The sequence below is a fragment of the Vigna unguiculata genome, chromosome 11, assembly GCF_037176805.1.
Source record: "Vigna unguiculata cultivar grain cowpea cultivar isolate G323 ecotype 2 chromosome 11, ASM3717680v1, whole genome shotgun sequence".
NCBI lineage: Eukaryota > Viridiplantae > Streptophyta > Magnoliopsida > Fabales > Fabaceae > Vigna > Vigna unguiculata.
This window is the reverse complement of record NC_140802.1, coordinates 27,378,869-27,406,459: the sequence shown is the minus strand read 5'-3', so window position 1 is coordinate 27,406,459 and position 27,591 is coordinate 27,378,869. Positions and strand designations below refer to the sequence as shown.

At 30.6% G+C, this 27,591-nt stretch overlaps 3 protein-coding genes across 5 annotated transcripts; 2 read left to right on the top strand and 1 right to left on the bottom strand.

The window, feature by feature from the left end:
- Window positions 1-5,122: 5,122 nt before the first annotated feature.
- LOC114169453 (uncharacterized) lies at window positions 5,123-5,698 on the top strand. The gene has a single exon (XM_028054607.2). The coding sequence runs from the start codon at window positions 5,123-5,125 to the stop codon at window positions 5,696-5,698; it is 576 nt and encodes a 191-aa protein (XP_027910408.2).
- Window positions 5,699-16,561: 10,863 nt separating this feature from the next.
- LOC114169842 (uncharacterized) lies at window positions 16,562-19,202 on the top strand. 2 transcript variants are annotated; one of them, XM_085669466.1, is made up of 2 exons: window positions 16,562-17,820; window positions 18,316-19,202. In XM_085669466.1, the coding sequence occupies exons 1-2, from the start codon at window positions 17,133-17,135 to the stop codon at window positions 18,996-18,998; spliced, it is 1,371 nt and encodes a 456-aa protein (XP_085525592.1). In that variant the 5' UTR covers window positions 16,562-17,132; the 3' UTR covers window positions 18,999-19,202. The 2 variants fall into 2 exon arrangements, with proteins under 2 accessions (XP_085525592.1, XP_027910970.1); XM_028055169.2 differs by having other exon boundaries at window positions 16,574-17,820; window positions 18,367-19,202.
- Window positions 19,203-23,723: 4,521 nt separating this feature from the next.
- On the bottom strand, window positions 23,724-27,226 carry LOC114170736 (dihydroflavonol 4-reductase-like). 2 transcript variants are annotated; one of them, XM_028056284.2, is made up of 5 exons: window positions 26,870-27,226; window positions 25,075-25,242; window positions 24,773-24,990; window positions 24,523-24,682; window positions 23,724-24,251 (listed from the first exon to the last, which is right to left on the bottom strand). In XM_028056284.2, exons 1-5 carry the CDS (start codon window positions 27,012-27,014, stop codon window positions 23,890-23,892), a joined length of 1,053 nt encoding a protein of 350 aa, XP_027912085.2. In that variant the 5' UTR covers window positions 27,015-27,226; the 3' UTR covers window positions 23,724-23,889. The 2 variants fall into 2 exon arrangements, with proteins under 2 accessions (XP_027912085.2, XP_027912086.2); XM_028056285.2 differs by having other exon boundaries at window positions 25,075-25,237; window positions 26,870-27,222.
- Between the last annotated feature and the right edge of the window lie 365 nt (window positions 27,227-27,591).

Here is a 27,591-nt window from a genome sequence, read left to right as displayed (position 1 = left end):
AGAGAACTTACTCTATTCTTGATTTTGATCGGTGAGATTTGTAGAGTTCTATGAGGTGATCTCAACAACAGACTCTAATCGAAGAACGTATGAGGTATGAGTGAAATTTCAAAGAGAGAAGGCATGAAACATTTCTTTAAGGGAAACGTTTTCTTATAGAAAAAGGTAATTGCGTATGCTAGGTTTTCTTAATACGATGCTTATATAATTTTACCCATTTATTACATATTAAGAAAAGAAGATACTACCCAAATTACTACATTACCCATTTTCTTTTATTGACATGTGTCATAAAAATTAGTTTTTTCGTCATTTTAAAACTCTGGTACAAAAGGACCCGGGTTCAAATCCTACAAAAGTCAATTTGTTTTTATTTTTTCATTTATTTATGATTTAAACTATAATATTAATTATAAATAATATTATTATTTGTAATATTTTTATAAGTATTAGTATTTATAATTATTAATAATATTATTTATAGTGATAGTAGTAAAATTATAACAAATATTAGTATTATAATAATAATATTTGTTATTATTATTATATGTTACTATTATATATTATTACTATTAGTATTCTTAACATTATTAGTAGTAAAGTTATTACTCTTATTTGTAATATATAATATTATTATTACTATATATTTTTGTTAGTAATTATGTCTTAATTTTTATTATATTTGATAAATTATTTATTTGTCTTAAACTTAAAAAAATAGCTATATTGATAAATATAAGTTTAAAATTTTACTCCAACATTTCATTGTTGATGTTCATACCCATTCAAATAAGAAGGATTTTTCGACCATTATTGAATTATGTCAATCTTTGACAAAAATAAACAAATTATAGATATTTTACTTGATTGATTGTGTAATTCATTTTATTTAACTCTTAATGTTTCATTATCTACAACGAAGATTATCAAAACAAAATTCGGAATAAGATGAAAGATGAATTTCTTGAACACAATATGGTTATTTACATTCAAAAAGGAATAACTGGAAATTTTTATTCTGAATAAATTATTGATGAGTTCAAAATTTTTTACTATAAATTACTTTGGCTCCTCCAAAATTATTGCTCAAGATCCATCACGGGTTATTATTCTCAACTATAATTAATAATCATTATTACTATCAACTATAAATATTATTATCATTATTATTAATTATAATTATTTCTATTATTATATTAATATTATTATTATTAATAAGAACAATAATTATTATAATAGTTATTATTTTTATTGTTAGATACACATTTTACTTTTACTTACTATATAGGAATCATGTTTCAATTACTTGTCATTTTTATTTGTTTTGTTGTTCATTTATCTTTTCATTTGAACAAATATTTCAATTAAAAAAATAGTTACTAAAATTAGTAAAATAATAAAATTGAAAAATATTTTTTTAATTATAAATAATTATTTAAATTTAAAATATAATAATTAAGAGGATAAAATTGATAAAATAAAAAAGGACACCAAAGATGTTTATCTCTTTATATATGGAGTTGTATTAATATTTTTTTTATCACTACCGATATTATTATAGTGGTATTATTATTATTATTATTATAGTTAGACACAAATTTTACTTTTATTTACTAGGAGATCATATTTCAATTATTTACTCTTTGTATTTGTTTTTTTATTCATTTTATCTCTATATCTTGGTATTTTTGAATTGAAAAAAAATTTGTTACTAAAATTAGTAGAATGATAAAACTGAAATAATTTTTTATTATGAATAATTATTTAAAAATAATAAATAATAATTGTGAGGATAAAATTGTAAAAACAAAAAATGTCATAAAAAATGTGTCTCTTTATATATTTAGTTTGTGAGAACCTAGAAAATCACATTAAAAGAGTGTTTGTGTTTAAAATAATGAGATCCTATTATTATTATTATTTTAATAATAAACCACTTATATATAAATAGAAATTTCATAAAAGGATTTCATTATTTAGAAAACACCATCTCTCTAAAACTCCGTCCTCTAAATTCTCTCTGACTTCTCTCTAAAATATCTTACCATTCTCTCATCCTTTTTGAAATCAGAGACCGCCAGAGTGATCACTACGGTGAGATCTCCAAGTCTGTTCGATTAGAACCTTGAATTCAGTAAGTTATAATTATGCTCTTTTCTCGGTCTTTTCTTGAAAACCTTGCATATGTTGTAATTTGTATCGCATGTGAGGTTTGCGTATCTTGTAAAAAAATTCTCGGTCGATCAGTGGCTCTAATGATGTTCTCTGATCATGTTTCTGATAATTTTAGGTTGATTTGTGAGCATCGACAATGGAAAAGGGGTTTTAGGTTTTTGGCAGTAGATTGTGGAAGTTAATCAGGTAAGGGAAACTGATAATTGAATTTAATTAGAGGATACAATGAATGTAATTGTGTGTAATTAGAATTGATTGTTTGAAGTATGATGGAATGTGAATTGTTTGATGTTTGGTATAAGTGAATTTGTGATTGCATTATGTGAATTGAGGTTGAATTGGAAAATGAACACTTTAATCATGGCTCTAATTGGTATTATCTCACTTTGCTTAAAAACCATTTTGAAAACTAGACAACACTGCCATGGAGGTGCCAATTTGGGTCATGAAATCAAGTGAAACATCTCCCAATGAAAACCAGAATATGTGTTATTTTTTGGTGTGAGGCTGAGCCTCAGAATTCAAGGCTAGGCCTTAAAAAATGCGAGAGGATCAGCGTTAAGCGCCAACCCAGCGGTGCCTGGCGCTAAAAAATGCGAGAAGAATGAGGCTGAGCGCCAGCCGAGCGGTGCCCCAGTGTTGGGACCCCTACAAGTCTGGAACGAAATTTTAATGCTAAGGCTGAGCATTGGAATCAGAGGCTGAGCGTTGGCTGCCAGATTTCATCTGTTTGCTATTTTGATGTGTTTCATTGCATTAACTGATCTAAAATGAATTATTTTAACTATCTTGGTATGCTTTGAGTGAGATTGGATGAATATGGACCTGTTGTATGTGAATTATGGAGGAATTTCATGGAGAAATTCTAAGTATGGATTAGGTAGGGTATGCAAAGACATAAGGACTCAGTTTTGGTTGGTATCCTGACGCTCCAATAACCACTAAGGCTCATATAGAGTATAATGCGTTATGTCGTGAGGAGTAGCGAGAGGTCTTAGCCATTGGACTCGATCAAGTCTTTGGCGCGAAGGAGACTTACCTGGTGTGATGATTGGGTGATAATCCCTTTAGGCCAAATTCTGCAGAGTTTGGGAATCATACACCGATGCAAGCCACCAAGAGGTCTGATGTTAATTGCATATATCCGGATAATTGAGTCTAGAGTTGAATGACGTGTGAGTATTGGAATGTTCCTGTGTGAATTTGTGATAATTGATTGTTATTATGCTCTTACTCTAATGTAACCTTCTTTAAATCATTATTAGCTTACCCTACGTGTTTTATTTTTGTCTACCCTTTGTTTTATTCTTTGTAATGATCATTTAAATGTGTGAGCAGATGAGGCTGCAGGTGGAGAGTTTTCGCGTGGTGTTGATAGTGGGACTGAGCAGTAGTATCTAGAGGTCCTATAGATAGGTGTGTTTTGTAGTAAGTGGTTAGAATTTACCTTTCCTTTCTTCTAGAGGTCTTGTACATATAGTATTGTCATTACTCAGTTTTGGATGACTGTATAAGATTATACTTAACTTCCATGCTATCTGCTTTTGGTTATCACTATATAATGCTTTGTTTAGTAGTTTAAAAGTTATTAAATGAGATGTTACATTTTGGTATCAGAGCAGTAGTTCCTTAGGGGTTTGTGAGTGTGAGCTTGCTTAGTCTCCGTTGTGTGTTTTAAGTAGATGTTCCAGGTGTTATGATAGTACTCGTGGATTGAACTGATGGTTTCTTTCTCGGTGTGAATAGAGCTATGGGACCAAGGCCTCCACCTCCTCCACCAACTACGGATAACCCCAATCTTGTTAATGCTTTGGAAGCTATGGTTGTAGCTATGCAACAACAGAATGCAAACATGGTGAATCAACATAATCTAGCTATGCAATAAATGGAATCTACAAGATTGACAGCTGAAGCCACTCAACAAAGGCATCTAGAAGCCTTACAAAAACTAGGAGAGTCTTGATTCCCAGCTGGTTCTTCACGAGTCCCTCATCCTAGATCTCAAGAATGGAGTTTAGAAGATTTTCTCCAGCATCACCCTCCCAGATTCAGTGGCAAAGTTAGTCCAGATGAGACGGATCAATGGCTAAAAGACTTAGAGAGAATTTTTTATGCAAAGAGGTGACCTGCAGAAAATAGACTGGCCTATGCGGAGTATCTTTTGGCTGGAGAGGCAGTGCATTGGTGGTCCAGTATGAAGATGATGTTAGAAGACAGTAGAGAGGACATCACATAGGATTTATTCAAGAAGAAGTTTTATGCAGAATATTTCCCTGACAGTGTGAGATATGCAAAGGAGGTAGAATTCTTGCAACTCTTGCAAGGAAACTTGTCAATGTCAGGGTATGCGGAAAAGTTTAAACATCTGGGCCGATTTCACACTTTGCGCATGGATGAAGAATGGCAGTGTAGAAAAATTGAGAATGGATTGAGCGGAGATCTTAAGCTTATGATAGCTCCTCTCTCCATTAAGGAATTTCCAACACTAGTAGAGAAAGCCCGAGTTATGGAGAAGTTGAAGGTTGAAGTTGAGTCTCAACAGTCATCTCAACAAGGAGTAGGAGGGCCATCTAGGCCCAGGGTCATAAATGAAGAAAGGAAGAAGCCATACTCTAGGCCACCACATCAAGGGCCTAAGAGATTCTCAACACAGCCACCACCTCAACCGTTCAAATCACAGTGTTTTCAATGTGGGGGACCGCACCTGAGAAGTGCTTGCCCACAGCTTGTTAGAGGGAGGACATGCCACAGTTACGGCAAAGAGGGACACTTTGTCAAGGATTGTCCATCAGGCAGAGGCCTAGTCTCAAGGCCTACAGTCCAGTCACAGACTCCTCATAAGTGAGGGAATGAGAGACCCCAGGCTGCGGGTAGAGTATATGCTTTGACGGGGGCAGAAGTTGCAAGTTCAGGTAATCTTATTGTTGGCTCATGTGTGATTGCTGGTATGAGTTTGTGTGTTCTATATGATTCTGGAGCAACACATTCCTTTGAGTCAGAATCTAAAGTTCAAGAGTTGGGTTTGCCAGTTAAGGAGCTACAGTATGATCTGACTGTATCCACTCCAGCGTCGGGTTTAGTCAAGACATCTACCTTATGTGTTAGATGCCCCATTGTGATTGAGGGACGTCGATTCAAGGTAAATCTGGTGTGTTTACCCTTGAAAGACTTGGATGTAATCTTAGGAATGGATTGGTTATCTGCCAACCACATTCTTATAGATTGCAATGAGACAAAGTTGTTGTTTCCTAATCCTGAGGATGAGAAGTTGTTGTCTTCACAACAAATTGCCAGAGAAGCTAAAGAAGGGTCTCAATGTTTTCTTATTCTGACTCAACTATCAATTGAGGAAAGAGATGTGTATGCCAAGATACCAGTTGTAGAGGAGTTTGCTGATGTTTTTCCCGAAGATGTACTAAGATTGCCTCCGAAGAGGCAAGTAGAGTTTTCTATTGATTTGGTGCCTGAAGCAGGACCAATATCAATATCTCCATATCGTATGGCTCCAACAGAGTTAGCATAATTAAAGAAGCAGATAGAAGAATTGTTAGAAAAATAGTTCATCAGACCGAGTGTATAACCTTACGGAGCACCAGTGCTGCTAGTGAAGAAGAAGGACAGCGGTTCCCGACTATGCGTGGACTATAGGCAACTGAACAAATTAACCATTAAGAATAAATATTTGTTGCCAAGGATAGATGACTTAATGGATCAGTTGCAGGGGGCTATTGTTTTCTCTAAAATAGATCTGAGATCGGGTTATCACCTAATTTTGGTCAAGTCTGATGATGTGCAGAAGACGGCCTTCAGGTCTAGATACGGGCATTATGAATATGTAGTTATGCTTTTTGGTGTGACAAACGCCCCTGCTCTGTTTATGGATTTCATGAACAAAATTTTCAGGCCTTTTCTTGACAAGTTTGTGGTGGTCTTCATTGATGATATCTTGATCTATTCTAAGACTCAAAAAGATCATATAGAACATCTGAGGACAATTCTAAGTATTTTGAGAGAAAAGAAGTCATATGCCAAACTGTCTAAATGTGATTTTTGGATGAAAGAGGTTCAATTCTTGGGGCATGTAATATCGGCGCTTGGTATTGCTGTGGACCCTTCTAAAGTAGAAGCCGTGTTACAGTGGGAACGCCCGAAATCCGTCATGGAGATAAGAAGCTTTGTGGGGTTGGCAGGTTACTACAGGAGATTTATTGAAGGATTCTCTAAAATAATAGCCCCGTTAACACAGCTAACCTGCAAGGATCAGCCATTTTCTTGGACAGACCACTGTGAGGAGAGTTTTCAAATGTTGAAACAAAAGTTGACAAGCGCCCCAGTGCTAATAATCCAAACACTAGTAAATCCTTTGAAGTATTTTGTGATGCTTCTATTCAAGGATTGGGATGCGTGCTAATGCAAGAGAAGAAAGTAGTGGCATATGCTTCTAGGAAATTGAAGGTTCAGGAGAAAAACTATCTTACTCATGACTTAGAGTTAGCAGTAGTGGTGTGTAGGGATGTCAACGGGGCAGGTAGGGTACGGGTAGTAGCTCCCCCGTACCCTACCCACTAGATAAATATCTGCCCCGTACCCGTACCCATATCCGTCGGGTATCCGTTATGCGGGTACCCGCCTATTTTTTTCATATCCGCGGGTATCCATGGGTACCCGCGGGTATTTACAAAATTATTAAATATAAATATTTAATCATAAATTCAAATAAAATAAAATAAAATACATCATTGTCATAAATTTTAAATAAAGTTCAAATAAACTCAAGTTCATACAAGTATAAATAATTATAAAAGTAGATATAAAATGACGTTCAACACAATGAAAATTCTTTAATTAATGTTTTGATCAAAAAGTCCACTTTCTCCAATTGATTCCTAAAAAATAAACAAAATAAACAAATAATAAACCTCAATTGTCACGTGCCAAATATTCTTATTTTGATTCCATCATTTGACAACAAGCATACCATAATTTATTGTCTATATAGGATTTGATGTATATGCCCAATTTCAAATAAAGGAAAGAGAAGAATGTCAGGGGTGTACTTGGAAGAAGACAACGTACCAATACTATTGAAGTTTTAAGAATGAAGATAGAAGACAAGATGTGCAACTTAGAAAAAATTAGGCCAGAATATTTTTTACTAATATATATATATAAAGGTATTTTTGTGAATTAAAATTTAGCGAGTACGGGTATCCACGGGTACGGATACTATGATACCCGCACCCGCCCCGTTAACATGCGGGTATCAAAAATACCCGTACCCACGGGTAACGGGTATCCATTTTTAATATCCGTTTTCTACCCATTGCGGGTTTTATCTGCGGATATCCGCGGGTACGGATTTTTTTGACATCCCTAGTGGTGTGTGCTCTAAAGACTTGACGACACTACCTGTACGGTTCACAGTTCCAAGTCTTTAGTGACCACAAGAGTTTAAAGTATCTATTTGATCAGAAAGAGTTGAATATGCGACAACGACGATGGATGGAATTCTTAAAAGACTATGACTTTGAATTACTTTATCATCCAGGAAAAGCCAATGTGGTGGTTGATGCTTTAAACAGGAAAAGAATGCATGCTTCTGCTATGATGATAAAGGAGGGTGAGTTGGTGGAGAAATTTAGAGACATGCAGTTACATGTGTCATTGGGGAAGGAAGTCATTAAATGTAGTCACTTGACTATAACTAGTGATTTTCTTGAGTTAGTAAAAGAAAAGAAGCTGTCAGATTCTAAAATACAAAAAATAGTGAATTTGCTCGGGTCTGAAAAAGCTAAAGACTTTGTGATGGGAGTAGATGAGGTACTGAGATTTAAAAACCGAGTTTGCATACCATAAAACCCAGAGTTGAAGCATATCATTCTTGAATAAGGGCACAAGAGCCACCATAGCATGCACCCCGGCATGACTAAGATGTACCATGACTTAAAAGAGTCCTTTTGGTGGTCAGGAATGAAGCATGATGTAGCTCAATTCATATCTTCCTGTTTGACTTGTCAGAAAGCAAAGGTGGAACACCAAAAACCGGAAGGGATGTTGCATCAGTTGGAAATACCAGTTTGGAAGTGGGACAACATTGCTATGGATTTTGTCACCCACCTGCCACGATCCGTTCGGAATCACGATGCTATTTGGGTGATAATAGATCGGCTGACTAAAAGTGCCCACTTTCTAGTAGTTAACTTGAGGATGCTAATGGATAAACTGGCACAACTTTATATCAGAGAAATAGTGAGGCTACATGGTGTACCTTCGAGTATAATGTCAGATAGAGACTCTATATTTACTTCTAGATTTTGGCAAACTTTGCAAAATGCCTTGGGTAGTAGACTAACCACGAGTTCTGCTTACCACCCTCAGACTGATGAGCAATCTGAGAGGACAATACAATCACTAGAGGATCTACTAAGGACTTGCGTGCTAGACCATATGGGAGGATGGGATGAAGTATTGCCTCTAGTAGAATTTACATACAATAATAGCTACCATGCAAGTATCGGTATGGCGCCTTATGAGGCTCTCGATGGTAGGAGATGCAGAACTCCGTTATGCTGGTATCAAGAAGGTGAGGCAGTGTTGTTGGGACCGGAATTGTTGAAGCAAACCTCAGAAAAAGTATCCAAAATAAGAGACAGGATGAAAGCCTCCTTGAGCAGACAAAAGTCGTATGCGGATCGAAGAAGAAGACCTTTAGAGTTTTCAACAGGGGACCATGTTTTCTTGAGAGTAGCTCCAACCACTAGTGTGGGAAGGGCTATTCATTCAAGAAAACTCTCTCCTAAGTTTATTGGCCCATATCAAGTACTGAAGAGAATTGGACTAGTGGCGTATGAGATCGCCTTACCCCCTCAACTAGCTAATCTTCATTCTGTATTCCATGTTTCTCAACTGAGAAAGTACGTGCTTGATGCATCACATGTGTTGGAAATGGAAGATTTGCCAATCAGAGAAGATCTCACCGTGGATGTGCAACTTGTTGCAATAGAGGATCACCAGAGGAAACAACTTAAGGGGAGAACCATCAGTTTAGTCAAGGTTGTGTGGAATAGGAGAACAGGTGACTCTATTTGGGAATTAGAAGAGGATATGAGACAATCTTATCCACATTTGTTCTCTGGTAAGATATATTATAGTTAGACACACATCTTAAATTAATTTACTACGAGATTGTATTTCAATTACTTTTTTTTATTTATTTTGTTGTTAATGTATATCTTTATATATAATTATATATTATTATAGTTGACATTAGCCTTAGTGTTAGCATTAATATTAATATTTATAGCATAAATATTATTATTATTATTGGTATCATTATTATTTTTATTATTATTACTATTCATAATGGTGTTATTATTATAAAGTGTGCTTTTTTTAATTATAGAAAACGTTGTTATATTAAATACTTTTGCTAAATAGAGTTTTAATTTTTTAAAATTTTTATAATTTATATTAACATTATTATTAGTATTTTTAATGGTTAAATAAATATAATAACAATTATATTATTATTCTAAAAAAATTTAAAATAAAAGCAAAAAAAAAATGGATCATAGGCTATTATAATTATTTCGTAAAATCAATTAACTATATTATATTATGATATCAATTCTATTTATTATATTTAAAATTGAAATTATTATTTCATCACTTAGATTTACTAATTAATTTAATAACATCATTTACAACAATATAACTTAATTTTCATAATATTTCATTATATAATACTTTTACTATTTTTTTATTTTAATATACAAAATAAAATAAATACGCTCCGGGCTTACGCACATGTCAGTATACTAGTTATATTTAAAACCTTTAACTTTTAAGGGTCTCATATTATAAATGCTAACAACGAAGAAAGTTATATTTTGTAATTTTTTTTACATATTGTTTAGATTTTATTTTCTTAATACTTTGGCGGTTATTTTCTATTATAACTAATTTTAATATTTTTTTTCTTACTATTACAATTGATTTTGTTTTCAATTTTATATTATTATTTAAAAAATTTTAATTTGGTCTCATTTTTTTTTAAATAAATTAATGTTATTATTTTTATCAAATTAATGATAAAATAATAATAATAAATAATTTAACATAAACAATTAACAACACATCATTAATCAAAATTAAATTATTAATAGAATGGACATACTATATGAACAACAAAACTCACATATCACATAAATAACATCATCACGCTAATCTAAACAAAAGAAATTACATTCACATGTTTTAGAAAGATTAAATTATATCTTTGGTCTTCATTTTTATTGAAAAATCTCAACTAGGTCTCTTTCTTTTTATGTGTATCAAGTTGGTTCCTATATTGAAAAATTTAATACAATGAGGTACTTTGTAACAGCAAGTTAAAGAAATGTCATGTATTAGTTCATGATTTTTTCTATTTATTTTTTTTATTTTAATTTTTTTAGATTTTTTTAAATAAATATTTGTCACATGTCAAGTTCATGTCGTGCCACATGGTAGTAATAGTGTGATGTGATAGTAGTAGTGCCCCGTGTCACTATCACTCAAAGTATCATTATCTTAGTCTCAATTTCGTTCATGGTTATTTTGCTTAAATCCAGTCCTTTTTTTTTAAATTAAACAATTTTGTCCGAAAACAATTTTAAATAAACTTTAATGTAAAATATACATTTAAATAAACTTAATCTTGTTAAAACTATTTAATAAAAGGTATAATTACTCGTATAGTACCCAGTTTGAGGCTAGTGTGTCATATAAGTACCCGGTTTAAAAAAAAGTGTCAATTGCATCCCAACTTTTGAAAAAGTGCTTCAATTAGGTCCCTTTCAAACGAAATTAACTAACGCCGTTAACAACATGCCACGTGTCAGTCTATGGTTCTTTTTTTAATTTTTTTTTAATTTCTTTTTAAAATTTTTTGAAAAAAAATAAAAATGTCACGTGTCAGTTCCCTGTGTGTGACACGTGGCATTATTAGTGCCACGTGGCATTGCAATGCCACATGTCAATGTCACTATCAGATGTCATTGTGTTGATTTCGATTTAGTCTCCGTATATGTCTTTTTGTTTCAATTTAGTACCTAATTATATGTATCTGATTCAATTTTGTCCCAATTTTTTTTAATAATTAAAATATTTTTGTAATCCATTTTTTATAAGATTAAAAATAATTAAGTATAAATATTTTACAAAATTCAGTACTAATATTTATATTGTTTCTCTCAATTTTGGACCAAATTTATTATTTGTATAAATGTTATACTAATATTTTGTATTTAAAATGACTTTTTAACATATTACTTTATTAATTACTTTTTTATTAAGTACTCATGTTTTGTTAAATTTTATTTTTTTTCCAAAATAGAACAATATTGTCTCTTACTAATTTTAAACCAAAATTTCTATTTTCTATTTGTATGAATGTTACACTAATTTCTTTTTTATTAAAAATGACTTTTACCACTAAATTTTAATATAAATATCAAATACTTAAATTTTGTAAAAATTTTATACTTAATTACTTTTAATTTTATAAAAAATGGATTTTAATTATTAAAAAAAATTAGGTCAAGATTAAATCAGATACACATAAGTAGGTACTAAATTGAAACAAAAAAACATATATGGACACTAAATCGAATCAACACAATGACATCTAATAGTGATACAGACACGTGGCATTGCAATGCCACGTGTCACACACAGGAACTTGACACGTGGCAATTTTTTATTATTTTTTTCAAAAAATTAAAAAAAAATCAAAAAAACCACAGACTGACACGTGACACGTCGTTAACGGCGTTAGTCAACTTCGTCTGAAAGGGACCTAATTGAAACACTTTTTCAAAAGTTGGGATGCAATTGACACTTTTTTTTAAACCGAATACCTATTTGACACACTAGCCCCAAACTGGGTACTATACGAGTAATTATACCTTAATAAAAATATTTGTAATTCATTTATAGAAAATTAAATTTAGTTTCAATTTGGAGGGGGACAAAATTGTTTAAATTAAAAAAAAATGGGATGGCATTTAGACAAAATAAAAATACAAGAACGAGACTAAGACAATGACACTTTGCATAACAATGACATGTGGTACTAACATTGTCATGTGACATGACGTCAACTTGACACGTGACAAACTTTTATTTAAAAAATTTAAAAAATTAAGAAAAAAATATGGATTAACACGTAGTACCGCTTTAATATTGTAAGTACAATACTAACGAAAAATACCTTATTACATGATATTTCTCAAAATAGGAACCAAATTAAAATCCATAAATAAAAGTAGACCAAATTAAGATTTCTCAACAAAATACTAATAAGAAAAAAAGTTAATTAAATGAAATTAAAAAATCATAGTAACGCAGAAAAAAAGTTATTAAAACCAATTGTTATATTACCGAAATTTGTAGCATATTAAATTTTTTATTATTATTATTATGGTACACATAATGCCCTAGTGGCATATTATAAAAATAATAATATAATTTTAAAGTATTAAATATTCCATACAAAAAAAATATAAATGATTTTACAACGCTATGAGCCTCCAATGGAGTTATAATTTTAGTGTGTAGGACATCATATTTAATTTTTATGATTTCTTCTTTCATATATTAAGTGTTTTTATTTTTAGCAAAGTAGAACTAAAATAATTTGCAATATTTGTACTTGTCAAAATAGCATCTCTCTTCGGAGAGTGAGTGGCAAACAAGACAAATATTTAATTTTTAATCTATAAAAAGAGAGACAAAAATGTTAGAGAAGATAAGGAAGTGAATATCTGAATGTCACAATTGAGACTTTATATTCACATTTAATTAGCCATGTCCTTAACATTACTCTTGATAAGGCCATGGATGACACAACTGGGTTTCAATGGGGACAGAACTTTGTGTCACTGTTCCAACACCAATCCTTCGAAAGCCCCACCTCTCCCTTATCAACCAAGAAGCTCTTCCATGTTAAGCTTTTCAATAGCTGAATAAATAAAAATTTTATGAAGTCGATTTTGGAAGATTCACTTATATTTATAGTCTCTTTTTTAAGATGATATTTTAAGTTTATATTTAACTAGTTTGGTTTCTTTCTTTTTTTTTTCTCTGTTTCTAGTTTAGATTTTTTTTTCTATAAAATATATCAATTTCTTACATTTTGAGTTGTGAGTTTTTTTTTTTTTTCTTTTTAGAATTTATTTTATATCTCGGTGTGAGTTTTAGTTTGATTTCATGCTTTTTTTAGTTTCATGGGATATATATATATATATATATATATATATATATATATATATATATATATATATATATATATATATATTACAAATTATATCATATAAGTAGATATCTAAAAGAGTAAAAAACTGTGCTATTAGTATTCTTTTAATTCAAAAGACTTAATAAAAAAAATTGATTATGTATAGACTTCTGTTTTTTCCGTGTGCAGAGCATTTCATGATTGGAAGTAAGAGAAAGTTAATCACTATTTTTGTTTTCTAAATGAAGAACTCTTTTATATATAATTTGCATAAACATATCTATGAGTATAGTAGATAACTAATTTTAACGGACAATATTTAACAAAATATTCTTTTTAGTTACGAAACTTTTTAATTATATTTTCTTTTATCTATAATAAGACTCAAATTTAAGTTCTTAGATTACTGAAGAGAGTAAAGTGTTATTAAATTGTAATGAGAAGATTGATATTTTTGAATTGAAACCCACATGGTCCAGAGGCAAAATTGGGATTTTAGAGCATGTGCTTGCATTTAATCAATGAATTGAATAGTGGGTTGCACAACCACATGCCTAAAACCATCATCAGTAACACTCTCTATCATTCCATCACTGTAATTTTAATTCACATTCACACAAACTTAATAAACCACTTTCAATTCTATATTCTTGCCTTTGTCTTAACCTTCTTTGTACTTTTCTTTCAACCACAACTCATTTTGTCATCTTTTCTCTAACCCATTACAAGCAGCATCAGGACAACAATTGAACAACAAGGAAATCAGAAAAAGTTATATTACCTTGGTTATTTGAAATCATTTTTATTTTAACCCTTCAAAATCTTGCATCTATTTCACCACCTCTTTGATTTTCTCAACTTGATAAAATAATTGCTGTGGTCAAACATAATAATGAGCTCTCATATTTTTGAAAGGCTCACTTTGTGCTTTTTCATGTTTGCCTTCATAATTATACCCCACAAATCCCCAAATTTAGGGTAAGAACTGCAAGTCCCATTGAAGAGATCAAAGATTGAGAGAAAAAAAAAAATAATAATGAGTGGGGCTAGCTAGATCCTAATGATTCATAGTTTTGTGAATAAAGGTCACTTTATAGCAGTGGTTATTCAACACATTATGGTTATTTGAGAACATGATAATAATTTGAATGTACATGACATCTTATGCACTTTTAATCAGAAAAAAAAAAACCTAAATTTTCAATTAATCAGTGATTTTTTCCCTCTTTTGAAAAAAAAAATCAAATGTTTAATGCATACTTTGATTTAAGCTTACATACTCAAATTAAAATGAAGTTTACAAAATGAGTTTCTAAAAAGAATCACAATTGTTTTCCATTCAAACTTGGTTTCAAAACAAATATAGGTGTATAGACATAAGCTTCTAAATCAAAATGTAGTTAAATTTGTTTAGTCAAACATAAATTAAAACAAGCTAACTGAAAAACTAAACATAGACCTCTTCTCTTTTCTTTCTTAATCCTTTTCTTTATACTAAATATTGCATTAACCTTTTCCTAAATAAAGAAAGACCTAATATAATATTATTGGTGGACAGACACTCTGGAAATTGCATGAATATTAGCTGTCTGTTTTTTTTTTTTTAACCAATGTAATACAAATCAAATCAATTTATATGGTCGAGGGATATCTCAGTAACAATTACATATAACTTATTATTATTATATATTATATTATATGTGCAGAGCTATGTCCTACATGTCATGATGTTTTAATCAAAATTATTAGAAGCTGCAAATATCAGTTTAAACACGTTGATTAAGAGGTAATTGAAAACGAGTTGGAAACAAAAAAGTTTGTACTTTTGGGTACATGTCGTTTAGCCTATTAAGCAAATAGCTAAAACCATTCTTAACATTGGTGTATGACGCACAAAGATTGCTTCTTCATATAGATGAAAAAGTGCTTCAGAAGTAAAGGCACTTAGCATGTAAAAGCTGCAGACATCAAAGAGGAAAAATCTCAGGCGTGTTTGATAAGTTCACTGACACAGTGTCATCATGCTTCATATTAATCAGTGTTTGGTTGTTAGACATTATAGTCCAAATCTTAATTGCTACATTAATTAAATTTGGTGAGAAATCTTTTTATAAATGTTGCACTGACTAGTGTTAATGTAAGAAATATTGTATGTTAGATTTTTTTTTTATCTGCGCTAAAACGTGCTAAATCAGTGAAAATTATTTAAAGTATGAAATGAATTGTAGTGAAAATATGTGTTTGATTATAGTATAGGATTAGTTTGATTATTTACTAAGTGAATAGATGAGAGTTAGGGACAAAATTTATATTCTCCTCTCTGTTAAACCCAATATTTAATTCCTCCAAAAAAACAAACCAAATAACATTTAACTACTTATTTGTGGGTCATCCTTGTTAATTCCATGGTTTAGAGATTATTCAAAGTTGGGAAAGTAAAATAAACACTTGAGTGGTCCTTCCTTTTGAGACTTGATTGCATGTGGCATTATTTTGCATTAGTCATCTTCCTCATAAAATAAAAGTTATCACTATGCATTCATGTGCTGACAGCATAGCCATAATATTAAAAGGGACACTTAATTTATTCCACAAAAACATAAAACACTTAATTATTTCTTGTACTGCATTTTCTTCTTCAATATAGCATACCAAATTTGTGTTTTCCTTCACTTTTTTAGTGGACAAATTTGTTGCATTGAATATAATTTGTTCTTAAAAGTAATACTTTAATATTGTTATATTTTAAAATAATTAATCTCTTAAGAGTTATTTGTTTTTTCCCACTTTTTCTTTCTTTTCAACCAAATAAAACAATATTTTGTTTTTCTCACTGTCTTCTTTCTTCTCATTAGCGTCACCCTTAACTTCTGTACTTAAATATATTTATGGTAATAATATACATAAATTTACTTGCGGCAATTTATTCTAGAATGATTTTAGCATGTTTGTTTAAACAACATAATTTAAACTCATATTATAACTACATTTTTTTTTTCTGTCATACAATGTAAAAAGAAAAGGTACAATTTGAGTAACTCACATTTAATGGTGCCACAGTACCTAGTTTGTCCAAGTTAGTTGTCATGTTCCGAAATCCCATATCTAAGAGCCAAAGATTCTTGTTATGTTTTTCAAACGGCCCTGTTTTAACTAATGCTCTCTTATTCATGTGTTTATCATCCTTTGAATTTGAGTCCCTTTTGTCTCATTTGCTCTCTGATGGGGTCACGGACACCATCCTATGCAAGTGCCCTAACTCATTCTCTATGATGAATCAGAATTTCCCTCACACTGCTCTCTTCATGCTAACACCTGTACTTGAGAGTTTTCGAGGTGTTTGATAAAATACCTCGGTGTAGTCTTTTGAATTTTCTTCCTTTTTATTTCTCTTGTGAAGCATTTTCCTCTTAGGTATCGTTGTTTTTGGCTGGGTAGAGTTTGTTTCTTGGAAAGTGAAGGGATTTTCTGGAAAGAAAAAAAGGGTTTGTTTGCTTTAAGCAGAAAGAAGCTGAAGTTGTTGTCTTTTTGAGTTTTTTTTTTTCGTTCTCAGCTTTCACTTGGGAAAAGGAAGGGAAAGGTGGAAAAGGGGGACATGGAGATAGAGCCTTTTGAGAGTGAGCATTGTAAGGGAGTTAAGTTCAAAAGCACAGAAACTTAGGAGAGTGTCTAGTTGGAGTGTATGGAGAAGGAAGAAAAAAAGAAGATAAAGGGAAGCATTAAGGATAATATGCCAACAGTTTGGTTCTCTCTGAAGAAGTCTTTACACTGCAAATCTGAACCATCTGATGTTCATGACCCCAAAACAAGGAAGCACTTGAGCACAATCTTGACCAAGAGAACAGGGAGGTCAGGGTGTTCCAGGTCCATAGCAAATCTCAAGGATGTAATCCATGGAAGCAAGAGGCATCTTGATAAGCCACCAAGTTGCAGTCCAAGATCCATAGGGAGCAGTGAGTTCCTCAACCCCATAACTCATGAGGTGATTTTAAGCAACTCAAGGTGTGAGCTGAAGATAACTGGGTATGGAGGCTTCCAAGAAGGAGTTGGCAGTGGTGGCAGCAATGCTGGTGGAGGTAGTGGTGGTTCAACTTTTGTGGGGACTTTAAGGCCAGGGACTCCTGGCCCTGGAGGGCACCCTACAATGCACTACTTTAATCCTTCTTTTAGGACCTCATCCACCCCTCCAAGGAAATCTCCTTTCCTCTTATCAGATAAAGAAGGGTCTGCTCCTCCTGGCCTTCAACCTAGCACTAGGTTGTCTCTTGAGACGGATTCTAATGGGTCTTCAACTGTGACTTGCCACAAATGTGGAGAACAGTTCAACAAATGGGATGCTGCTGAAGCTCATCATCTGTCTAAGCATGCTGGTAACATGTTTTCTCTTTCATTTTTCCTACCCAAATATTAATGTTAATCTTGTTTGGTCTCATGGTTGGCTTCTATCTTCATGTTGAAGGTCCACACCCTATAATGTGCTTGTAACCTTCACTACATCATTGGCTTTTCTTATTTTTCTTCAATTTTTTTGTGACCCTCAAGTTGATTATTCAAACATTCTTCTGACCACAAACTTTCTGGCCACTTCTGTATCTGATCGACATAGATTTTTCAGTTGAGATGAGGAATATTAATATTATAAATCAGCATACTTTTTCAATTTGTGACAACAAAACTGATTTCGCTTTTTCCATTACCTTTCCAATTTATAACTATGCTTAGGATTCCCCATACCTTCAAAAATAAAGTGTCTAGGAGAAAGTCTTTACCTTTCTCCCCAACCCACATAATTCGAAATTGGTTGAAGTGTTTAATGACCTCCAAGTTTGTTACCATTTTTGTAGTTTCTTTTGACATTTTTGTAGCATTATATTCGTATATTTCAAGTTTAAGAGCAAGAAGTTTGGACTTGGCAGTGACTGAACTTGTGGAAGGAGATTCATCAAGGAAAATAGTGGAGATCATATGCAGGACTAGCTGGTTGAAGTCTGAAAACCAGTGTGGTAGAATAGAGCGAGTTTTGAAAGTGCACAACATGCAAAAGACTCTTGCAAGATTTGAAGAGTACAGGGAGATGGTGAAGATCAAAGCCAGCAAACTCCAGAAGAAGCATCCAAGATGTCTGGCTGATGGAAATGAACTTTTGAGGTTCTATGGCACTACTGTTTCATGCTCTCTTGGCCTCAATGGCTCTTCTAGTCTCTGCCTATCAGAAAAGTGCTGTGTTTGCAGAATCATAAGGAATGGGTTTTCAGCCAAGAAGGAGCTCAAGGGTGGCATTGGAGTCTTCACAACATCCACAAGTGGAAGAGCTTTTGAGTCCATAGAGATTTTTGGTGATGAACCATCACTGAGAAAAGCACTGATAGTGTGCAGAGTAATTGCTGGCAGGGTTCACAGGCCACTAGAAAACATTCAGGAAATGGCAGCACAAACAGGATTTGATTCATTGGCTGGGAAAGTTGGTCTATATTCAAACATTGAGGAGCTTTATTTGCTCAATCCTAGAGCTCTTCTTCCTTGCTTTGTGGTGATCTGCAAACCTTGAACCAAAAGATGATAAAATCAAACTCAAATTTGTGTAGTTTTGTAGATCCCCTTATTTTGGCCTTGTGGATGCAGTTTGTAATCTTTTGAAGAATTTTGATTCTTTCCTCAAGTCAATTCTGCTTCTTCATGTTCATTGTGTGAACCTCTCATTCATACATTTGTAATTTATTTTTTAATGGTTATGAATATTTTTACATCTGCACATGGCAACCTTAGGTTCAAGAATCATAAATAAATACAAGACTTGTGAGATTGTACTAAACCAGATTTAATAATTGTCCATCCAACATTTCTTCAAGACTGCAGTTCCCTGCAGGTTCTCTGTCGGTGTTACATTAATTGAAAGTCTAAAGAACAGACCCATTTAAACTGGTAATAACCTAGAAAACCTCCTAACCAATTAAATTTTTCATAGGCTAATTGAAAATTGCAAGGACCCTAGTTGAATGTTCCTTTTAATTAAGTGGTATTGACTTGCATAAAGTGGGAATGAATCATCCTTGGTTTAATCTAATGCAAGCGAAATGTTAGATTCCACAGGTGCCTACTAAAAACTTTTGGTTTGGATTATATTTCTAATAATTAACAAATATATTAAAGATAATAAACTATGATGTTCCTGTTTATCATTTAATAAAACAAGTTGTTATTTATGTATAAGATAATAGTTTATATAAAATAATTAAGAGAAAATAGATACATACCTTGTTTTACATCATTAATCATTAAAATGATCCAATCCACACATACACATTGTATGGGGGTGATGTGGTTGACCTTTTTAACCTTGTATGTGAACTAAACAAGTTGTGTTCCTCAAACTGAGAAGCTCCAACCTAGTACAAAAATGGCAAGTTGTTCATTTTGTATTTAATGTAACACCAAATAAATGGCATGTGACCCCTTCTTCCATGGTTTTGGTTCTAGCTGGGAGAGAGGTGATTCAAAACTTAAGGACAAACATAAAATTGGATTTTAAAAGTGAGATATGCAGAGTTGAGGTTTATGTTTTGTCTGTTCTTCACTTTGTGCTTTGAAGGTTCTTTGTTAATATTTAATGGCCATTTTGTCATCTTAATGTGAACAGTAACGGCTTAAGATAAGGTCTGGACCCATGTGTCATAACCCAAAGACAGGTCTCTTTCTGATGTCTCTTTTTACAGGAATATTATAAAATTATCAGATGACAATAACATGTCAAATTTGGAAATTTGTTCAGAAATAATATTTCTTAAAATAAAGTTATCAACTAAAATCAAGTCCATGTCTTTTTCTAAAGAATCAAGTTTGTGAAAAAAATTAATTCTTCACTAGTTTTCCATTTTATAAAATAAAAAGAGAATAATTTAATATAAGATTGATAAAAATAATAATAAGTTATATTTTTGGTCTTTATTAGCTTCTAAATAATGAATTAAATTTAAATAATTTAAATAATAAATTAAAGCAATTTCATATATGAAACTACATAATGGTATTTAAAAAGTATTATATAAAATAATACTAATAATTTTAAAAATTATTTAATATTTAAATACATTTTTCAGAGTAGCTTAACAAAAATATAAAAATGTATTATTAATTGAAAAAATAAGAAACAATTTTATATGATAGAAATAAAAAGTATGTCTGAAAAGTACATACATAAATATTAATTTAAAATTAATTAATATATTTTTTATTAATGATTATTATTATAAACTAAAATAGTAATTAATATATAATTAATAAATTAATATATAATTAATAATATAATGTATGAATTAATATATAATTAATAATATAATGTATGAATTAATATATATTAATTTATTAATATATAATTAATAATATATATATATATATATATATATATATATATTTATTGTATATTATATAAAGTTATATCATAAATATAAAATTTATAACACCAATTTAGAAATTAAATTTATAAAATAAAATATTATTAGTTATTAAAATAGTTATTATTATAAATAAAATATTATAATTGCTCGTTAAATTAGTTATTAATTAATTAAAGATTAATTTAGAAATTAATTTTTTTAGTAGTAAAATTCTTAATAGTTAATGTTTGTGATCAATTTTTCTTTGATAGTTAAAATTTTAGTAGCTAAATTTTAGAAACTAATTTAATTATTTATTCTAACTTTTTATTTATATAATGACTACTTTAATAACCAATAATTTTTTATTTTATAAATTGATATCTAAATTGATCATTAAAATTGATTTAAAATTAGTTGTTAATGAGACATTTTCTTGAATAAATTAAATTAAATTGTATTATAACAAGTAGTAAATTTAATTTCGATTAATACTAACGAGATTTACAAAATTTTGCATTTAGTTATCTTAACATGTTATTACAATATTATAGATGTGAGTATTGAGTATCATAATACTTTATTTTTTATTAATAAGTACTAATATAAAATAATATTAATTAATATTTATTTCTTTATGTATTCTTCAAACATATCCTTTTCATTTATCTCATGAAATTATTTTTGTTATTCTTATCTCCTCAACTAGTAAAATGTTATTACTTTTAGGGATATATTTTTGAAACTAATCTAATTATGTATTTAAATATTTAGTAATTTAATTTATATTATTTGAAATTTACTATTTTAATATAATATATTTAATTTTAATTTCTATAAATTAATTTCAAGTTAATTTTTTTATTTTGTTATTTAAATTTTATTCATTATTTATAAACCTAATAACGAAATAAAAGAACAAATACAAATTTTTTATTTTTATTTTTACTAATTTATACATTTTCTTAATTAGAAAAATTGAAAAACTTGTTCAGAATTTGATTTCTGGCATGGGGAAATTAAATTCTTACCGGAAAGGGCAAAACGATTTACTTTCAGTAAACAGAGTAAGCCTGAGTTTTGTTATGTAATACTAAAAAAAAAAAGTTATTTAAGAAATAAAATCGTGGAATTTGGTAAGATGGACGTTCTTTTAGAAACTTGGTAAGATTATTTTCTTCTGCTCCTTATTTAATTTTACAATATCAAAACCTTTTAAAGCCATTAAAGATATTCACAAATAAGTCATGTAGAAACAAATGTTTGATATGGTAAATTTATTGGTGACTTGAAAAGGCCATGAGTCCTCTGAGGCTGTACCTTAGTGGGGGTTGGTAGTGTCACTTAAATACTGTAACATCTGTACAGCTTTCAGTTCTCATGGCACATGCACCTCATTAATGTCTCTACTAACCCTCTTTATATTTCCCTGCTTTGGAATGGAGGTCATTCAATGAAACTCCTCATATTTCAAATTTTGAAGTCTACCATGCTTTCATAAGATTGAATTTGCAAAATGACCTAGCTTTGTGTTGTTGACTTACAATAAGACTACACAAACCATGATAAGCTTTTTGGCTAATTATCTCAACATAGGTTTATGAACTATTTTAACTGCTTTGCTCTTTAATGTTTGAGGCACATTTTGACACTTTTGTTCGAAATTTAAGTATCTAACTCTCACATTACACAAATATAGAAAGTTAAACGATTTAAGGTTTTAGTTTGGATATAATTAGGGTTAACAACATATTGATCGGACACAAATAGTGTCTATTCATATCCCGACTTACAACAAAAAAAATTTCAGGTTACCTATCCTATTGTTCGTCGGGTACTCGTTAAAAAAATACTTTTAAGTTTTTAAAAATATGCGGATATTCTTGGATATCCGTATATATTTAAGAAAATATATTTTATAAATTCTTAAATAAAATTTAAATAAAAATACAAAAAAATATAATTTAAATTAAATTACAATTTAATTAATTAAATTTAAACTAAAAAATAATTTAAATTTAAATTTAAATTAAATTTAACTTGATAAAATATAAATTAAATTGTATAAACGGGTATGGCTAACATGATACTTGTACCCAACCTGTTTATAAACGGGTATTAAAATACCCACTACTCGTTATGCATGGACAAATACTAACTATTCACCGTAAATTTTATCCATAGATACATGCATACATGAGTATTTTTGTTGTTATTAAATGTAATATCAACCTTTTATGCAAATGAAGTTCTGTCTTATTGGTATTATATATTTCCAATGAATTTTTTTATGAAAAGACCATTGGTTAATTCTCTCATGAAAAAAGTAAGGGTGTTGTCGGATAAAAAATTTTAAAAGAGAAAGCTTTACTTGAAAATTATATTAAAAATGTGTATTTTACTAAAAGATTATCTCACTCATAATTTTGTTTTTAAAACATTGGATTACATGTACCTAAAAAGCATATTTGCACAATGAAAGGGCAAGAGGTCAAAGTTACCAAATAGCTCAACCTCCCTAATGGGAAACAGTTTTGATATTACTAGAGTTTGAACTTACTAACTTTTCTTATTATGCTTACCCTTTGGCTATGGCTAGTTCTTAACGAAATTTTCTTCTTATAAATAACTTTGGTCCCAATCTAGACCAAAAATATCTATTTATGAAAGTACAATTAGGTCACACCTATTCAGCAGGTTTGCCTCTATCAGCATCTTGTCTTGCCTTCATTCACTCTACAAACTCAAAATAAGGAGTAACCACTATTGAAGTAGTTGATTCAGATTAAGACATAACTTTAAGTTCTAAGTGTTTTTCAACTCATCACAATCTTGGTCTAATTCGTTGTCATATATGTCATGCTTGAAAGTTTTGGTGTCTGCCTCTATTTCACTGATAATTAATGATGGCTAAGAAATGTTGTAGCCATTATGGTAAGAGAAAATAACATACCCAAAATTCAAGGAAGTTGTTGGTTTGGAAGAGGAATACATAATCTATTTGTGTGACAAACACAAAAAGCTCAATTTTCAAATCATGTTTAATGGTATGAAAAAAACTGCAACCTAAACAGGAGGTAAATAACTGTAGTCTAAGCAGCACGTAACTGTTTGATAAATTATATCTTCAAGGCCATGCTTGTAACTAAACCCCAAGTCTTCTAGCTTCTTTGATGAGATCTCAGAGAGAACTTTGTCATAAATTTTTTCAGTCTTCATGCAGATGTTTGAACATGAATACACTTTTGAAAGAAGAGTGGTTAAGTTAGACAATGTACAACTTTGGCTGCTGCATATGTATCTTCCTTCTGCTTTGGCATGCTCCATTAGGAACATGTGAGCCCTGCATATATCTTCAATGTGAACTAAAGCAATTGACCCCATTCTTGCATTTACAGCAGATAATATCTTGAAGTACTCAGTTTCACCTACATTTATGATCAATAGAGTCAAGTGAAGTCATAATAACTCAAAAAAAAAATTTATGTAGAATTTTGTGTACAATCTAATGTTGGATTGGATTGTTTGTACTTCATGATGCAGATAGAAGCACAGAGGTACATTTTTCTTTGAAGAACTTGTCATAATAGATACTTAAGTTCGCAAATTCAGGAATTGAATGAAAGTTATTGAAATAAATATTAATTTTAATACTTAAGTACATTTTTCTGTTAGGCATAGTTTCTCATTTAAAATCACCTGTTAAAGGAGACAACAGAACTTTAACACTTTTTGGTACATTAGTAGTGAAGAATGGGCCTGCAACAGTGCTTGTGATTATTGACACAAGATCAATGCCATTATCTTTTGCAAATTGAAATGCTGCATCTTCAGTGAGAAGCTTTGAAAGTGCATAAACCTGGCACCATAGAGAAAATTCTCAAGGAATGTAACCAATTTGGTGTAAATTGCAAGTGAACGACTATTGAAAACATCACTTATTAATTACCCATCCACTTGCTTGTGTATTCAACACATTTTCTGGTTGGATTTGGCAAGATTCATCCACCATAGTTTTCCAATTTCCATTGCTTTCTCTGGCAGTGATGGTACTGATGGAAGATGTGAAGACAACCCTTTTCACGGAATTGGATTTCAAACAAGACTTGAGAAGGTTTATGGTTCCTTTGATAGCAGGGTCAATTATGTTTTCTTGAACATAAAACTCTGCAAGTTCAATTCAAAGAATATTTATCTGTTACCATTTTAGAAAGTTCAAAAGTGAAATGTACTGAACATTTAATGCATTACCATTGTTTTCTTTGTCACTAACATTGAATTCCATTGAGGCAGCAACATGGAACACACCAACACACCCTTTTACAGCCTCATCGAAGCTTCCTTCTTCATTCAAATCCGCTTTGAAAAATCTCAATTGGTCACCACCCTTCCACAGAGACAGAAGATGCAATGACTTTGCTTTTACATAGCCACAAGAAAATGAAGAATGAGTCATGATTAATATATAGAAATATTTGTATTAGATAAAATTAAGCATATGATAACAAAGAATTTGATTTTGAGGTTCATTGGCCCGTCAGATACTACAAAAACTGCTATTGATCCCGAATGTATGTTATTTTTATGTTTTCCTCTGAAAATAGAATAGAATGTGTTTTGCATACCAAAAAAAAAAGTCTTTGATTAAAGGAATCATCTATTGTTACGGCTAAAAGTAGTTCCGCAAAAGAGACAAATAATGGGCTCTAGGAGACTAGTAATAATGATAATTTCTTCCTGCACCTCCATAAATTCCCCCTGCGCCCTATATATATATAAAAAATCCGTTTTGACCTTTTCTAAATTGTGTAATTTGAAAGTCAAAAATACTTTTGAATTGTGAATCTATAAATAAAAAATAAATTCTAAATTATGCGATCCGAAAATTTTATTCTGGAAAGTTTCCAGAATATGTAATCCAAAAGTCATTTCACATAAATAAAATGGTGTTTTTAAAACTTTGTAGGGTTGCAAGAAGTAGAAGCCTCAGCAAAGAGACCAATAATGGGCTTCTAGGAGACCATAATTAATGGAGCAAAGAAAGAGAGACCAAAATGTGAAATAAAAAGAAAAATAAATTTTTTATTTTCAAAATAATGGAAAAATTATAAATATCATGAACAATAAAAAATGGAATTAAAGTCATCCTAATTTATTATATTATTTATTTTATTTTAAAATATTATTATATTAGAGAAATGACAATTTAGTTATCTCCCCCTCGCTTCCAAAATTCAATTCTTACACATACTTGTAAATATTTACATAAATAGTTCGAATATAAATTCTTAAAAACACAAAAACACTTAAATTTGAGTAGCAAACTTTCTCCGATCTCCATATCTGACAATCACCTCAGAACTCGACAGAATTCATGATAAAATTTTTCGAACAAAGTAACATTATTGATTTCTAGATAATGTGATTTTAACGCATATTTTTTGTGCGTTGAAGGAACTTCTTAGCTAAGAAATTGTATGATTTTCATATAAATTCTGATTATCATGCTCAGTTCTCACCCTTTTCTTCTGGCTTCAGTTGATAAAATATTTCACCATAATGAGTCGGTGAACGTAACTAGCATTAAATTTAACCCTTTACTATAAAAATGGAGAAAATTTGGTAAAAAAATTAAAACTTGTGTTTAAGTGACTTCTTTCTGTCAAAATCTTCCATACTTCATGAATCATTGTTCTCTACCATCAACAATATTCTGCTGTATCAATTCTTAGTGTCTAAACCAAAAGATTATGGAAAATACAGAACAACAAAGTTATAATTTTCCATGTAATATTGCCATCACATAATGTTTCAACCAACAAATTTTTAATGATACTTACTAGTTTTTCGTTTTCTAGTTCAGCTTATCCGCTGAACTTTTTTAGTGTTGTTCCCCTGTTCAGGTATGTATTTCAAATATGTTAATTTTGATATTAAAAGAATTTTTGATATATATTTATACATAATAAAGAATCTAATTACATTTAATTTAATTAGAATAATAAGAAAAAGAGATTATATTAGTATATTAGATATGAAAACTAACCAGGATCTCTGACAGTGGCATGAACTGTGCAACCCCTTTGAAGAAGAGCTTCCACTAGCCATGAACCAATATACCCTGTGGAACCTGTCACACAGTATTTTTCTCTTGGACCAACTTCTTCATTGTTCTTCAACACTTCCTCCATTAATCCCTTTCTTAATCTTCAAACTCTTTCAAACTAAACCACTATGATGGAACCCTTTATATATGAAACTGTTTGATCTATATTCATTCTCTATTTAATAATGTAACCTAATCTTTAGAATATTATATACTGCATAGTAGGCAAGCACCAAGCACACAACTAGGCAAGTGCTATAAAATAAATAAGACAAAATCATCTTTTAGTATTAGCCATGTTTTAGAAAACCCCTTTTTTCTATAACAAACTATACTTTTTAACTCTCTCAAATTAATTTTTGTGTATACTATAAAATTAATTTCTATAACAGGTGAATTTTAATTTATATATTAATTAATATTAGTTTTTAAAAAGTTCATTTATGTTGAAAAATATTCAAGCATGTTTTTTAAATGAGTGATCGACTTGGTCATATTAGTATAAAGATAAAAAAAATATTACTTTTATGATAAAAAATTAAAAAAAAAATGGGTAAGTTTATCGTTTTCTTGCATCAGTTTCCTCTTTCAATCAACCTTTTCATCATTCGACGCATATGGTGTTTTCATTTGTCAAACATGTAATAGAAATTGCTAGGTTT

Bases quoted from the DNA above. Each gene is read 5' to 3' on its own strand.
- LOC114169453 (XM_028054607.2), top strand. From the start codon at position 5,123: ATGAGTTTGTGTGTTCTATATGATTCTGGAGCAACACATTCCTTTGAG.
- LOC114169842 (XM_085669466.1), top strand. From the start codon at position 17,133: ATGGAGAAGGAAGAAAAAAAGAAGATAAAGGGAAGCATTAAGGATAAT. The intron at 17,821-18,315 runs GTAACATGTTTT...ACATTTTTGTAG, and splicing joins TCATCTGTCTAAGCATGCTG to CATTATATTCGTATATTTCA.
- LOC114170736 (XM_028056284.2), bottom strand. From the start codon at position 27,014: ATGGAGGAAGTGTTGAAGAACAATGAAGAAGTTGGTCCAAGAGAAAAA. The intron at 24,991-25,074 runs GTAATGCATTAA...TTGAACTTGCAG, and splicing joins TAGTGACAAAGAAAACAATG to AGTTTTATGTTCAAGAAAAC. The intron at 24,252-24,522 runs GTGATTTTAAAT...TCATAAATGTAG, and splicing joins TCTGTTGTCTCCTTTAACAG to GTGAAACTGAGTACTTCAAG.